Raw genomic sequence first — 13542 nt, 5'->3', positions numbered from 1 at the left:
TTACAGTATTAGGGAACGAAAGTCATCCAATGCCCATGAGGAATATTTTAACCTGTGCAAGAGAATTACTGATTATGCCCAAGGGATGCAAAAATATTCTCCCTCTGACCTATTTATAATACTTTTGATTTTAAAGCAATGAAAGGAAAGTTAGCTGTTCCTTATTTTTCTACAAGGAGAATATAGAATACATTATGAATCGGAAGGTCTGTTTTATTTACCAAAATGTAAAAACATACAATAAATGAAAATCAAAACAAAATAAAAAAGCGAATCTATAAATTAGTATCTCTGCAGAACAGCATGAATATCAATTGTGCATTATTATCAGTAAGTTTACCCTGCCTGATGTGCCTTATTGAAACCACAAACCAAAAACAGCTCTAACTTTTATCTTCTTTCTCTTGTTCTTTCTCATTACCAGGGTGCTTTTCTTTCATTTTCTTTCTCCCCCCCCCCAATTAAATCAAAAGAATGGGATAGGATAAGACAAAAATACAGTTTAAGCAGCACTGGAAAATATATACATACATGTCTACATGTATGTATTCCATAAATGCTTTACTATGGCCAGTCTCAGCCAACCCAACCCTGCAAAGGGGGCTTCATAAAAACACAAGAAGAGCCAAGACAGACATGCACACTCATTCACAAGTATGCCTGCGCTGATGTGCACAAGCACACAGGTTGTACACTGGTTCTGTTTCTGCTTTCTGTTAAAGTGCCCATGACTGAAAAGTTGGTTTGGGTGAGGTGCTATCAAACATGAAACACGCTGTCCCATCTATTTAAATGCCAAACCACAAAATAAAATAAAATAAAAAAGTAGATGGGAAGAAAAGAAACAGGGGTGGTGGCGGATGGGAGTGGGGGCGGGTGGGTCGGAGGCCATTTAGAGAGGACCATGCCGGGCTTCATACTTGACAAGGACGCTCTTGCATTTGCTCAATTCCTTCCGTAGTTCAGCCACCTCCTGGCGCAGGGCTGTATTCTCCTTCTCAAGGAACGAGGCACGGATAGCAATCTGGTTTTCCTTCAGCCTCCGGGCATCTCTGGAACGCTTGGCAGCCATGTTGTTCTTTCTACGTCTTGCCCAGTATTTGTCATCCTGCTCATTAATCACAGAGGAAAAGAAAATCGGTGTTAGATTTCAGTAGAGGAACAGAGGCCCATAAGCCATTAGCAGGGCTGTAGGTATTCTGTGCGTTCAACTCAAACACTGTTATGTTGAAAAGCAGGTGCAATATGACACTTGCAGTGCTGGGATATCTTCTAAAACAGAAATAGATACAAACTGCCTATCTATTTGTTTGCATTTTAATGTTTATTTTGAAATAGATCGATCGATCGATCGATAGATAGATAGATAGATAGATAGATAGATAGATGATTGATAGACAGACAGACAGACAGACAGACAGACAGACAGACAGACAGATAGATAGATAGACAGACAGACAGGTGGGTAGGTGGGTNTGGACGGACGGACGGACGGGCGGGCGGGCGGGCGGGCGGGCGGGCAGGCAGGCAGGCAGATAGACAAAGATAGAGATAATGATAGATAGATAGGTAGATAGATAGATAGATAGATAGATAGATAGATAGATAGATAGATAGGTAGGTAGGTAGGTAGGTAGGTAGGTAGGTAGGTAGGTAGGCGGGCGGGTAGGCAGAGATAGAGATAATGATAGATAGATAGATAGATAGATAGATAGATAGATAGATAGATAGATAGATAGATAGATAGATAGATAGATAGGAAGGAGACATAGAGATTAAAAAGTTTCTTTGATGGAACTCTTACTCTTTTCTCACAATTTAAACAATAAAAGTTCCACTCTTCCAATTTAAATAGCAAAAGTTCTTTGCTAGATGATTTGCATCTTAACTAGCTAAAGACATTTCTTGTTGTTTTTTTTAAAAAAATATGTTTTATTGATTTTTAACATAATCACCTTAATATTTGGTAAACAGTGTGTTGTCTGGGTTAGTATTTAAAAAACAATCAATAACAATTAATTTCTATAATTCTATAGTCCATTTGCTTGATTTTCTCTTCTTCCAATAATATTCTCTTTTGCCAACCTTAAATTAATACAGTTCTTATTATTTTGAATAAATGGCAATTAAATATAGACATTTTTCTCATGTTTCTGCAAATAATAACCACATCAGTATAAAGCTTCTTTTCTAATTGCCTCAACATAGATTTCTTGTTTTTTTTATTGTTCAAGTAGGTTGCTTTTAAAGATCTGACCCTTACTTAAATCTTACTTAGCACTTAAAAGTATGTGTCAATAAATTCACTGGAGCTCACTTCCAGGCAACTGTACAAAGAAACACATTTCTGCTCCATAAACCTAATTGTCAATGGATCATATCTTGGCTGTGGATATGTTTTAAATCAGGTTTTTAGCAAAGTACTAGGTCTTATGAGTGGGACCTAGCACTTTGCTGAAAACCTGATTTAAAGGATATCCTACGAGCAGGAAAAATTAATAAAGTGGGACATAAATGTGTAAATCAGATGGAAATGACTAGGAATCAACTGGAGCTAGCATAATGACCCCTGCACTTCATAGCTTTTCCCTGTACTACTGCTCTAACAGTGATGAGGAGGAGAAAGACTTTCTCTCTTCTGTATTTCTCATACACATTTTTTCCAAATGCCGTCCTGGGAATGATATTGAACTGACAACGAAAAGTCACATCAGCATGATCAGAATGTATTCACGTATTTAAGAGACTTATATGGCTGTACATCTTATGTGCGGTAATCTAGGGTGGCTTATAGCACCAGCAATAAAAACAATAAAGCTGGTATCTAAATAAACAACTCCCAGCACCAACCCAACATTCTCCAATGAATCAAAACCCTGCAATCGTTAGATTCCAGCTTCACCCCACTTGAGAGAAGGGCCAGTCATTTAAAACTTTCTGGAAGGCTAGAAGGGTGGGGATCTTAGAGGGAGGATGTTCTACAGGACAGGGGCTGTCCCTGAGGAAAGCCGGAGTGTTCCCTTGGTCCAGCTAGAAGACAGCCCTAGGGAGAAGGGGCCTGGAACAGACCAACCCCCGTCCAATCTGCTGGAAGTGAACAGATGCCCTCAGGGACAGGTGGTCATAGAGATGACCTGCCACACAGGCTTTAAACTTGATAACGTTTTGCTGCTGATGTTTGGTTGCTAAGTCATGTTTGACTCTTCACGACCCCATGGACCACAGCATGCCAGGTCCTCTTGCCCTCCACTGTCTCCCAGAGTCTGCCCAAATTCACGGCCACTGTGTCAATGACACTATCTAACTATCACATTGTCTGCCATCCCCTTCTCCTTTTGCCTTCAATCTTTCCCAACATCTGGGTCTTTTCCAATGAGCCCTCTCTTCTCATTTGGGGGCCAAAGCATTTGAGTTTCAGCTCAACCCTTCCAAAGATTAGTCAGGGTGGGCTTCCCGTAGGATTAACCGATTTGGATCTCCTTGCAATCGAAGGGACAGAAGGGATAAATAGCGTCTTGAATTGCACCCCGAAAGAAACTGGAAGCATCTTGCAAAGCAATGTTGTAATATGGGCAATACAATAGAACCCCCAAAACTCTGCATGCCACTGCATCCTGGACCAGTTGTATTTACTGGATGGTCTTCAAGGGCAGCCCCGTGTAAAGTGCATTGCAGGAACTGGCACAGTGACAGCATGAGCTGTAAGTCCAGCAGGATCCCAAATTGTGCATTAGCTACATCTGGAGAAATGCTACCATCAAGAGTAAAATATGACACTTCAGGATATGAAAACCCCAAAGCCACTCTCTCTTGCCAGGACTGAGTCTGAGCCGGTTTTTCTCTATCCTGACCCTCAGAGCCTCCAGGCTGCTGAATGGCATTGCCTGCTTGGCCAGGGATGGAGGTGTATAACTCATGCTGCCAAATGACTTTGCCCAGCAGTTTCATTAGATGCTGAAGTGAAGCAGTGATAGTCCTGAATTCTGAGGCACTCCCACACAAGAGAGGCCTAGGGTTGGACCCCTTCCCTCCCCTCTCCAGCAGAAACAAACTGTCCCTTCTCTCAAGCCCCAAAACTGATCAATGCTATTGAAAGCTGTTGAGGGATCCATGTGGGCCAAGAAGGTTGCACTAACCCATCCCCAGCTCTCCAGATGTCACCCACAAGCAAAGCCAATGTCATCTTGGTACTGTAATCTAGCCCGAGAAAGGTACAGATAATCCACTTTATCCAGGGCCCACTAAGCTGAGTACTTAAACAAAGTTGGGTCTCAGGAGGGTCTTGAGAAGAAGGCACACCACCACATGTTTCAAGTCAGGTGGGCACTACCTCTCCCACTATGAGGACCCAACCACAGGCTACCACCTAGAAACCTGTAACCAGCCAGGAAAGGTATAAGCCTAGAACATAGGGGTCAAACTCATAGCTGCAAGGACCTGTCCACTTTCTCTGAATCTATCAGTTCAAACCTTTCCCAGACAACTGAGCTTAGATGAACCTCAGGTACTTCCATAGGATCTGTTCAGCAGCAATCCAATTCCAAGTGATGCCAAGCAACTTTGACAGAGGCTGAGAATACTTCTCACAGCAACCCCACAGAGGATCCCCTGACCCCATCTTACCCAGAAAGACCTGGTCACCTGAAAGGGGGTCCCTCAATTGCCTGGAGTATCCCTATTGAACAGAATCAATAGCCAAGCCAATAGACCAATGATGGCGAACCTTTTACAGACCGAGTGCCCAAAAACTGGCCCCGCTCCCCCTCCAGCCCCAGTCTGAGAGGACAGCAAACGCTTGAAATCATACATAGACCAGAGACTATCAGTGGATCTAATTTGTGCTTGCCTCTGTACCCAAATTCTGCCACCAATCAACACAAGGAAACATAAACTTTCGTCAAGCATTTTGCTAGGAATGGGAACAAGACAAAGCAGCGCAAACTCCGGGAAGTGATTGCCTGTTAATCCAGTTCACAAAGATTATCAGCAACTTTACTAGGACTTCTCTGCATTTAATGTCTTTTTTTAAAAAAAAAAACCTCCTCCCCTTCGTTATTCTGTTCACAGGTTTGTGTGTCTCAAATGAATGCAAAAATGTACGCAGAGAGTTTCTTAACTTTTCCAAGACCGCAGAATTATATAGCAAACAAGATTGGCTTAAAAAAAAAAAAAAGAATCCTGGTGACTCTTTTAAAATAATTGAGATAATACATGCTGGAATAACAACTTGCTCAAGGGGATTAGCACCCCACCCTGCCTGAGTTGGCTTTTTTTTTTTTAAAGCTCTGTCACAAATCTTTCTGAACAATCTTTGCCATCCTGTGCATATTAGAAGCTCAGGATTTAGAAGCGAGATTTATTGCATCTGCAGTTCTTCGTGGTTATCCTATTTATAATTGGTACAGCGTTGTGTCCAGCATTCTGAGCACAGAAGGGAATCGAGAATTTCAATTCAAGATCTATACTCTTGGAAGTAGTCTCACTGGACAACATCTGATTTCAGGGAAGAAGCAGACCACACTTCCCTGAAAGGAAGACCCTCCTGAATTTAAGGTGATCCCACCTTGTTCACCAATAGGAAGGGTACAAAAATTAAAATGAATGCAGCAAAAAAAAGAAACCCTCTGCAATTTCTACTTTACTTAGGTTAAGAATCTAGGATTGCCAACTCCACTTGTGGAGATTCGGTTGGAGAGCTCTCTTTCACTTGCTCTCATAATACAATATTCCTTTATTCCTGCCAAATGTCATTGTACCACGTCAAATTGCTGTCCTTCCTGTCTTTGTCAAACCGTGGCAGAGGCCAGAAAAAGACACTGTTTCTTTAAGAAGTTGCCAACGGGTGTAACCTACAGTATCTACCTGTGCATCCTCCAATTTACCTTTTCCCCTTTGAGCCTGGACCTCGGCATAGCCCTAGACACCAGTCCCAAGTTACCTTCAGATCTTCGGGAATGAAGACTTTGCGAGCTTTCTTAATCATCGGCTGGGGCTTGAGCTCCTCCTCAGAGAACTTGCGCTTGCGAGGGTCAAACATTTCCTGACCAGGAATGCTAGAAAGAGCAAGATCGGCAGGGTCTGGTTCATACCCAATTGGAACCTGAATGCTGTCGGGATCAATGGGACTTGGCGTGTTTCGGTTTGTAGGCAAGATCTGACCTGAAGAAACCAAAGAAATGATGCTTTATCAGTAGAAGAAAGTATTTGACGCTCGGGATTGAACACCGAAGTCCTTGGTGCTCTCTGAGCTTGGTTGTTTTCTTGCAGACGTTTCATTACCCAACTAGGTAACATAATCAGTGTTAGAAAGGAATGAAACCCCATTCTTTTCTAACACTGATTATGTTACCTAGTTGGATAATACAGTAGCATGGCTATCTTACCGCGGGCAGGGCAAGCCAGTGTGTATGAATAGAGAACAAACCCCATTCCCTTCTGGCACTGAGGGGTGGGAAATGAAATACTTGCAAGATAATAGCCTGAGCAGAGAGAGATCAAGGACTCCACAAACGATGCTTTGAAACAGTAAAATAATAATATTGCTCAGTTAACCACCTTAACCCCTGCAGACTATAATCAGTCACATTTCCACTTTCTTGTCTTCTAAGTCAGGGGTCCCCAACCCTCAGTCCGTGGACCAGTACCGGGCCACAGCATGCCAGCAACCGGGCCGCACAAACAAGCAAAGCCCCATTGTGGGATGCAGGCAGCCCACAAAACCACGCACCCTCCAGTCCGCAGAAAAACCTCTCTCCACGTAACCGGTCCCTGGTGCCCAAAAGGTTGGGCACCTCTGTTCTAAGTAAGCTGGTGCTTACACACACACACCCCTCTGTTCAGGAAAGCAAGCTCTGATCCATTTGTAATATACTTTGTCTTCTCTCTGTTTTCAACTGCATGCTCTCTAAGCCGTACTCACTGGACTGTCTAAGAACATAAAAAGAGCCAGTATTCTGTCACAGAGTGGACAACTAGATCCATTCGGGAAGGACAGGAGGGCAAATGCCCTTTTCAACCACTGTACTGTTCTCTAGCAATTAGCATTAAGTCATTCTGCCTTTGACTCAAGGCATAATGCTACCAAGACTAATATCAACTGATAAATGCCCTAATATTGCTACCGTTATTTGGTAGGCACTGGTGTCTATATCACAGGACAGCCTTTTAGAAAGTTTACTCTGAGACACAATGAGAAGCCTGGGTTTATACAAGTCTCCAACTAAGAAAGGCCTCAAGAACTGAATCATACTAGATTCCAGTTTACCTTTCCTGTTTTCACTTAAGACCTATTAGCAATTAAGACGTTGCATTGGGAGCAGAGAGATCCGAGTTCAGGTCCCTCCTTAGCTAGAGATGTTCCCTGGGTGAGTTTGGGCTGGGAATTCTCTCTCAGGCCAGTCTACCTACTGTGGTGAAAAATAAGAGGGAGCGCCATGTACACTACTTCAACCTGCTGAATGAAAGATGGGATATAACACAAATAAAATAAACCAGATTATATTAATATATGAGAAAGTAAGACCATACCCACTGGCCACGAGGGTGTCAATACATGTCATCTATTGGATGCCCAGAAAAGATTCCTCTTGTGAGTGGGATGCTTAGGATGAGACAACTCAGCACGGCGCCATCCAGATTTACATATGGAAGTAAGCAAGATTTATCTAAAGCTTGAATAAGGACTGAGAATGCCCAAGAATATGAACAGACCATGTCAGAATGAGTACCTGTCCTGGGATGACTTCAAATCCTAATTCTGAATATTGGGCTGGTACTTCCCAATATAGACCAATCCCTGGAAGTCAGGGGCATGCTAAATTATCAGGTGACAATTCATCGCTTTAAAAAAAGGAGCAGATAATGGAATTAACACAGATCCCCCCCTTTTGAAATTATTGTCCACATTCAGCCAACCTCTTTACGTAAAATGTTGGCTCATTCCAGCAGCACCAATATACAGTTGCCAGCTAGCCTGCAGTAGATCCAGAGTGGCTGATAAAGCTGGAGAAAAAGCAAGATTCCTCCCCTTATTTTATTAAATGAATGTTTTTTTTATAAAGTCTCAATGCCACTTGAAATAAACTTTGAGTTAGAAAAGCTGGACTGTAGGAATGCCAGATCGGTACCTGTGCGCTCTCCTGAACAGCTGATTGGTCATATTGACTGTTGGTGCGCTGAGCCGTGAAAATCAGATTATGTAAGGAAAGTTGGGATCTATTTGTACAGCTCTTTCTCCACCTATATGCTCATTGGCTCATCTTGCTTCCATACGCTGCACAAGAGACACATCTCTGACCCTTTATGGGCTTTGTTCTCGGCCAGCTGGGGTTTGTGCTCAAAACAAAAAAATCATCTCAAGTGCGAGCCTCTCGAGTTGTTCGTTGCAGCACACTGTGTATCAGCAGCACACTTTCCAAAATAACAGGACATTACGGGAGAAAGGGTAGAAGGAAAGCTGTTTTCGGAGGGCACAAAAATGTTGATTCAGTGGAAGTTGCGCCTTGTTGAATTCCTTCTATGAAGCATTGCAATAGCATTTGCCGGCAGAAAGGGCCAAAAAGCCCTGAGGAGAAGTTCGGCCCAATTTTTTTCAAACATAAAGGAGAGATCAAGAGACTCCTCTCTTGTGCCAATAGTAGAAAGTCTCCTTCTCACACTGAGGGCCAGGATGCCTGGTGCCAAGGTGCTGAAAAGTGGGCATATGCTGTTTTAGTTTTGCTAACTGAACAGATGATAGTAGTGAGGATAAAATCGAAGAGTGGCATTTGATGGTAGGCTTAGTCTTGTTTACACATCTAATTTGTGGCAGATGCCAGGAAACCCCCTCAGCGGCTGAGCAGGAAACTAAGAACTCTTGGTTCCAGCACAGCATCCAACTCTCTCCTTCAGACTTTTTGCAAGAATATCGTTATTATAATGATGGACGGTTGGCCATGCTTTATAGTACATGTAGTCCTTGACTTGCGACCACAATTGAGCCCAAAATTTCTGCTGCTAAGGGAAATAGTTAACTAAATCTTGCCCCCATTTTGCAATATTTCTTGCTACGGTTTTTAAGCGAATCACTGCAGTTCTTAAATTAATAACACGGTTAAATTAGTTCCCCGTTGACTTTGCTTGTCAGAAGGTCGCAAAAGACGAGCACGTGACCCCCCCCAGGACACTACAACCATCCTAAACGTGAAGCAGTTGCCAAGCGTCTGAATTTTGATCATGTGACCCTGGGGATGCTGCAATGGTTGTAAGTGTGAAAAATGGCCGTGTCGCTTTCTTCCAGTGCCGCGGTAACTTCAAATGGTCACTAAATGAACTTTTCTAAGTCGAGGACTACTTCAGACCATTCTGCATAAAGTTACATTCGAAATGCATCATATATTGTAAGCCTCCACCAACAAATATGGAGGTTTTCACGCCACTGAGGCACTTCTATCTCGTGCGAGCGATATGGGTAATATTGGCTGCGATGTTCCGAGATGCTCTTTGAACCCATTATATTTGAACACAGCATGAACATTCCTAACCTCTATTGTTCTCATGCTCTCACCTGTACTGTTGTGACACCAAAAGCAAGACTGTGGGATGTTTCCAAGACGATACGTTTTGAAACCTGCCCAACTGGTTGCATCAATTACACCGTTCCGCATATTTCCCCTCAAAACCAAACCTGTGAATCCCCATGTCAGCTTGCACTGAACTACAGTCCATGGTGTATGTTGCTACAGGATTTGAAGAAGTTGCCATTCCTCATTTTTATAGCTGGGGTTTGTGTTTGCTTGTATGTGTGGCTATGTGTGTGTGCATACGCACCAACGCACACGTTAGGTGACAAGCAGGTTCTTCCATCTGTGAATGAGAGATATTTCTCTTGGGTTGTTTTTTTTTTTTTTTTACTTTTATATCAAATACTGTGTTGCTTTGTGATATTTTTCTACCAGGGACAGGAACACGGGTTTAACAATAAAATTGCAATTAACCTCTGTACAGTGCTACAGCTCAATCCACTGACATGCATGAACAAAATTACGTCCCTGTCCACTTCACAACGGTACAAACGTGCCTACTGAAACCTTTTGTGAGATCCGGTCTCAATTTGGGATGCTTAAATTCTCAATTTGGGATGCTTCGGTTCGAGTTGGGTCAAAGGAGGACAGTGTGGAAAAGATCACATGCCTAGCAGAAAGAGCAGCAGAATAACTCTGCATCAGCAAACTGTGCAGCTGTGACAACACCCAAGTACAAGAGATGGTCAGCGGAGCAGAAAGGCTGCAGGGTAGAATCAGCAGGGCTTCTTCCTAAAGTTAAGGCAAATATTTGGTTCCGCATTNATAGATAGATAGGTAGGTAGGTAGGTAGGTAGGTAGGTGGGTGGGCGGGCAGGCAGGCAGAGATAGAGATAATGATAGATAGATAGATAGATAGATAGATAGATAGATAGATAGATAGATAGATAGATAGATAGATAGATAGATAGATAGATAGATAGGAAGGAGACATAGAGATTAAAAAGTTTCTTTGATGGAACTCTTACTCTTTTCTCACAATTTAAACAATAAAAGTTCCACTCTTCCAATTTAAATAGCAAAAGTCCTTTGCTAGATGATTTGCATCTTAACTAGCTAAAGACATTTCTTTTTGTTGTTTTTTTTAAAAAAAATATGTTTTATTGATTTTTAACATAATCACCTTAATATTTGGTAAACAGTGTGTTGTCTGGGTTAGTATTTAAAAAACAATCAATAACAATTAATTTCTATAATTCTATAGTCCATTTGCTTGATTTTCTCTTCTTCCAATAATATTTTCTTTTGCCAACCTTAAATTAATACAGTTCTTATTATTTTGAATAAATGGCAATTAAATATAGACATTTTTCTCATGTTTCTGCAAATAATAACCACATCAGTATAAAGCTTCTTTTCTAATTGCCTCGGCATAGATTTCTTGTTTTTTTTTATTGTTCAAGTAGGGTGCTTTTAAAGATCTGACCTTACTTAAATCTTACTTAGCACTTAAAAGTACGTGTCAATAAATTCACTGGAGCTCACTTCCAGGCAACTGTACAAAGAAACACATTTCTGCTCCATAAACCTAATTGTCAATGGATCATATCTTGGCTGTGGATATGTTTTAAATCAGGTTTTTAGCAAAGTACTAGGTCTTATGAGTGGGACCTAGCACTTTGCTGAAAACCTGATTTAAAGGATATCCTACGAGCAGGAAAAATTAATAAAGTGGGACATAAATGTGTAAATCAGATGGAAATGACTAGGAATCAACTGGAGCTAGCATAATAACCCCTGTACTTCATAGCTTTTCCCTGTACTACTGCTCTAACAGTGATGAGGAGGAGAAAGACTTTCTCTCTTCTGTATTTCTCATACACATTTTTTCCAAATGCCGTCCTGGGAATGATATTGAACTGACAACGAAAAGTCACATCAGCATGATCAGAATGTATTCACGTATTTAAGAGACTTATATGGCTGTACATCTTATGTGCGGTAATCTAGGGCGGCTTATAGCACCAGCAATAAAAACAATAAAGCTGGTATCTAAATAAACAACTCCCAGCACCAACCCAACATTCTCCAATGAATCAAAACCCTGCAATCCTTAGATTCCAGCTTCACCCCACTTGAGAGAAGGGCCAGTCGTTTAAAACTTTCTGGAAGGCTAGAAGGGTGGGGATCTTAGAGGGAGGGTGTTCTACAGGACAGGGGCTGCCCCTGAGGAAAGCCGGAGTGTTCCCTTGGTCCAGCTAGAAGACAGCCCTAGGGAGAAGGGGCCTGGAACAGACCAACCCCCGTCCAATCTGCTGGAAGTGAACAGATGCTCTCAGGGACAGGTGGTCATAGAGATGACCTGCCACACAGGCTTTAAAGTTGATAACGTTTTGCTGCTGATGTTTGGTTGCTAAGTCATGTTTGACTCTTCACGACCCCATGGACCACAGCACGCCAGGTCCTCTTGCCCTCCACTGTCTCCCAGAGTCTGCCCAAATTCACGGCCACTGTGTCAATGACACTATCTAACCATCACATTGTCTGCCATCCCCTTCTCCTTTTGCCTTTAATCTTTCCCAACATTTGGGTCTTTTCCAATGAGCCCTCTCTTCTCATTTGGGGGCCAAAGCATTTGAGTTTCAGCTCAACCCTTCCAAAGATTAGTCAGGGTGGACTTCCCGTAGGATTAACCGATTTGGATCTCCTTGCAATCGAAGGGACAGAAGGGATAAGTAGCGTCTTGAATTGCACCCCGAAAGAAACTGGAAGCATCTTGCAAAGCAATGTTGTAATATGGGCAACACAATAGAACCCCCAAAACTCTGCATGCCACTGCATCCTGGACCAGTTGTATTTACTGGATGGTCTTCAAGGGCAGCCCCGTGTAAAGTGCATTGCAGGAACTGGCACAGTGACAGCATGAGTGTAAGTCCAGCAGGATCCCAAATTGTGCATTAGCTACATCTGGAGAAATGCTACCATCAAGAGTAAAATATGACACTTCCGGATATGAAAACCCAAAGCCACTCTCTCTTGCCAGGACTGAGTCTGAGCCGGGTTTTCTCTATCCTGACCCTCAGAGCCTGCAGGCTGCTGAATGGCATTGCCTGCTTGGCCAGGGATGGAGGTGTATAACTCATGCTGCCAAATGACTTTGCCCAGCAGTTTCATTAGATGCTGAAGTGAAGCAGTGATAGTCCTGAATTCTGAGGCACTCCCACACAAGAGAGGCCTAGGGTTGGACCCCTTCCCTCCCCTCCCCAGAAGAAACAAACTGTCCCTGCTCTCAAGCCCCAAAGCTGGTCAATGCTATCGAAAGCTGTTGAGGGATCCATGTGGGCCAAGAAGGTTGCACTAACCCATCCCCAGCTCTCCAGATGTCACCCACAAGCAAAGCCAATGTCATCTTGGTACTGTAATCTAGCCCGAGAAAGGTACAGATAATCCACTTTATCCAGGGCCCACTAAGCTGAGTACTTAAAACAAAGTTGGGTCTCAGGAGGGTCTTGAGAAGAAGGCACACCACCACATGTTTCAAGTCAGGTGGGCACTACCTCTCCCACTATGAGGACCCAACCATATGCTACCACCTAGAAACCTGTAACCAGCCAGGAAAGGTATAAGCCAGAACATAGGGGTCAAACTCATAGCTGCAAGGACCTGTCCACTTTCTCTGAATCTATCAGTTCAAACCTTTCCCAGACAACTGAGCTCAGATGAACCTCAGGTACTTCCATAGGATCTGTTCAGCAGGAATCCAATTCCAAGCGATGCCAAGCAACTTTGACAGAGGCTGAGAATATTTCTCACAGCAACCCCACAGAGGATCCCCTGACCCCATCTTACCCAGAAAGACCTGGTCACCTGAAAGAGGGTCCCTCAATTGCCTGGAGTATCCCTATTGAACAGAATCAATAGCCAAGCCAACAGACCAGTGATGGCGAACCTTTTAGAGACCGAGTGCCCAAAAACTGGCCCCACCCCCACTCCACCCCTTGCCTCGCCCCCACCCTGTCCCCCACCCCACCTGCCCGCAGGG

At 43.0% G+C, this 13542-nt stretch overlaps 1 protein-coding gene across 1 annotated transcript in view; it reads right to left on the bottom strand.

The window, feature by feature from the left end:
• Positions 1-892: 892 nt before the first annotated feature.
• The window catches only part of HLF (HLF transcription factor, PAR bZIP family member), a 67221-nt gene continuing 54571 nt past the window's right edge, over positions 893-13542 (bottom strand). Inside the window, exon 4 of the mRNA XM_015831886.1 lies at positions 893-1111. Within this exon, the coding sequence (XP_015687372.1) occupies positions 893-1111 (219 nt within the window). The remainder of the gene's footprint in view (positions 1112-13542) is intronic.

The sequence above is a fragment of the Protobothrops mucrosquamatus genome, unplaced genomic scaffold (assembly GCF_001527695.2).
Source record: "Protobothrops mucrosquamatus isolate PMUCROS unplaced genomic scaffold, P.Mucros_1.0 scaffold_285, whole genome shotgun sequence".
Lineage (NCBI taxonomy): Eukaryota > Metazoa > Chordata > Lepidosauria > Squamata > Viperidae > Protobothrops > Protobothrops mucrosquamatus.
The sequence above is the reverse complement of the archived record's forward strand: the minus strand, read 5'-3'. Positions and strand labels throughout refer to the sequence as shown.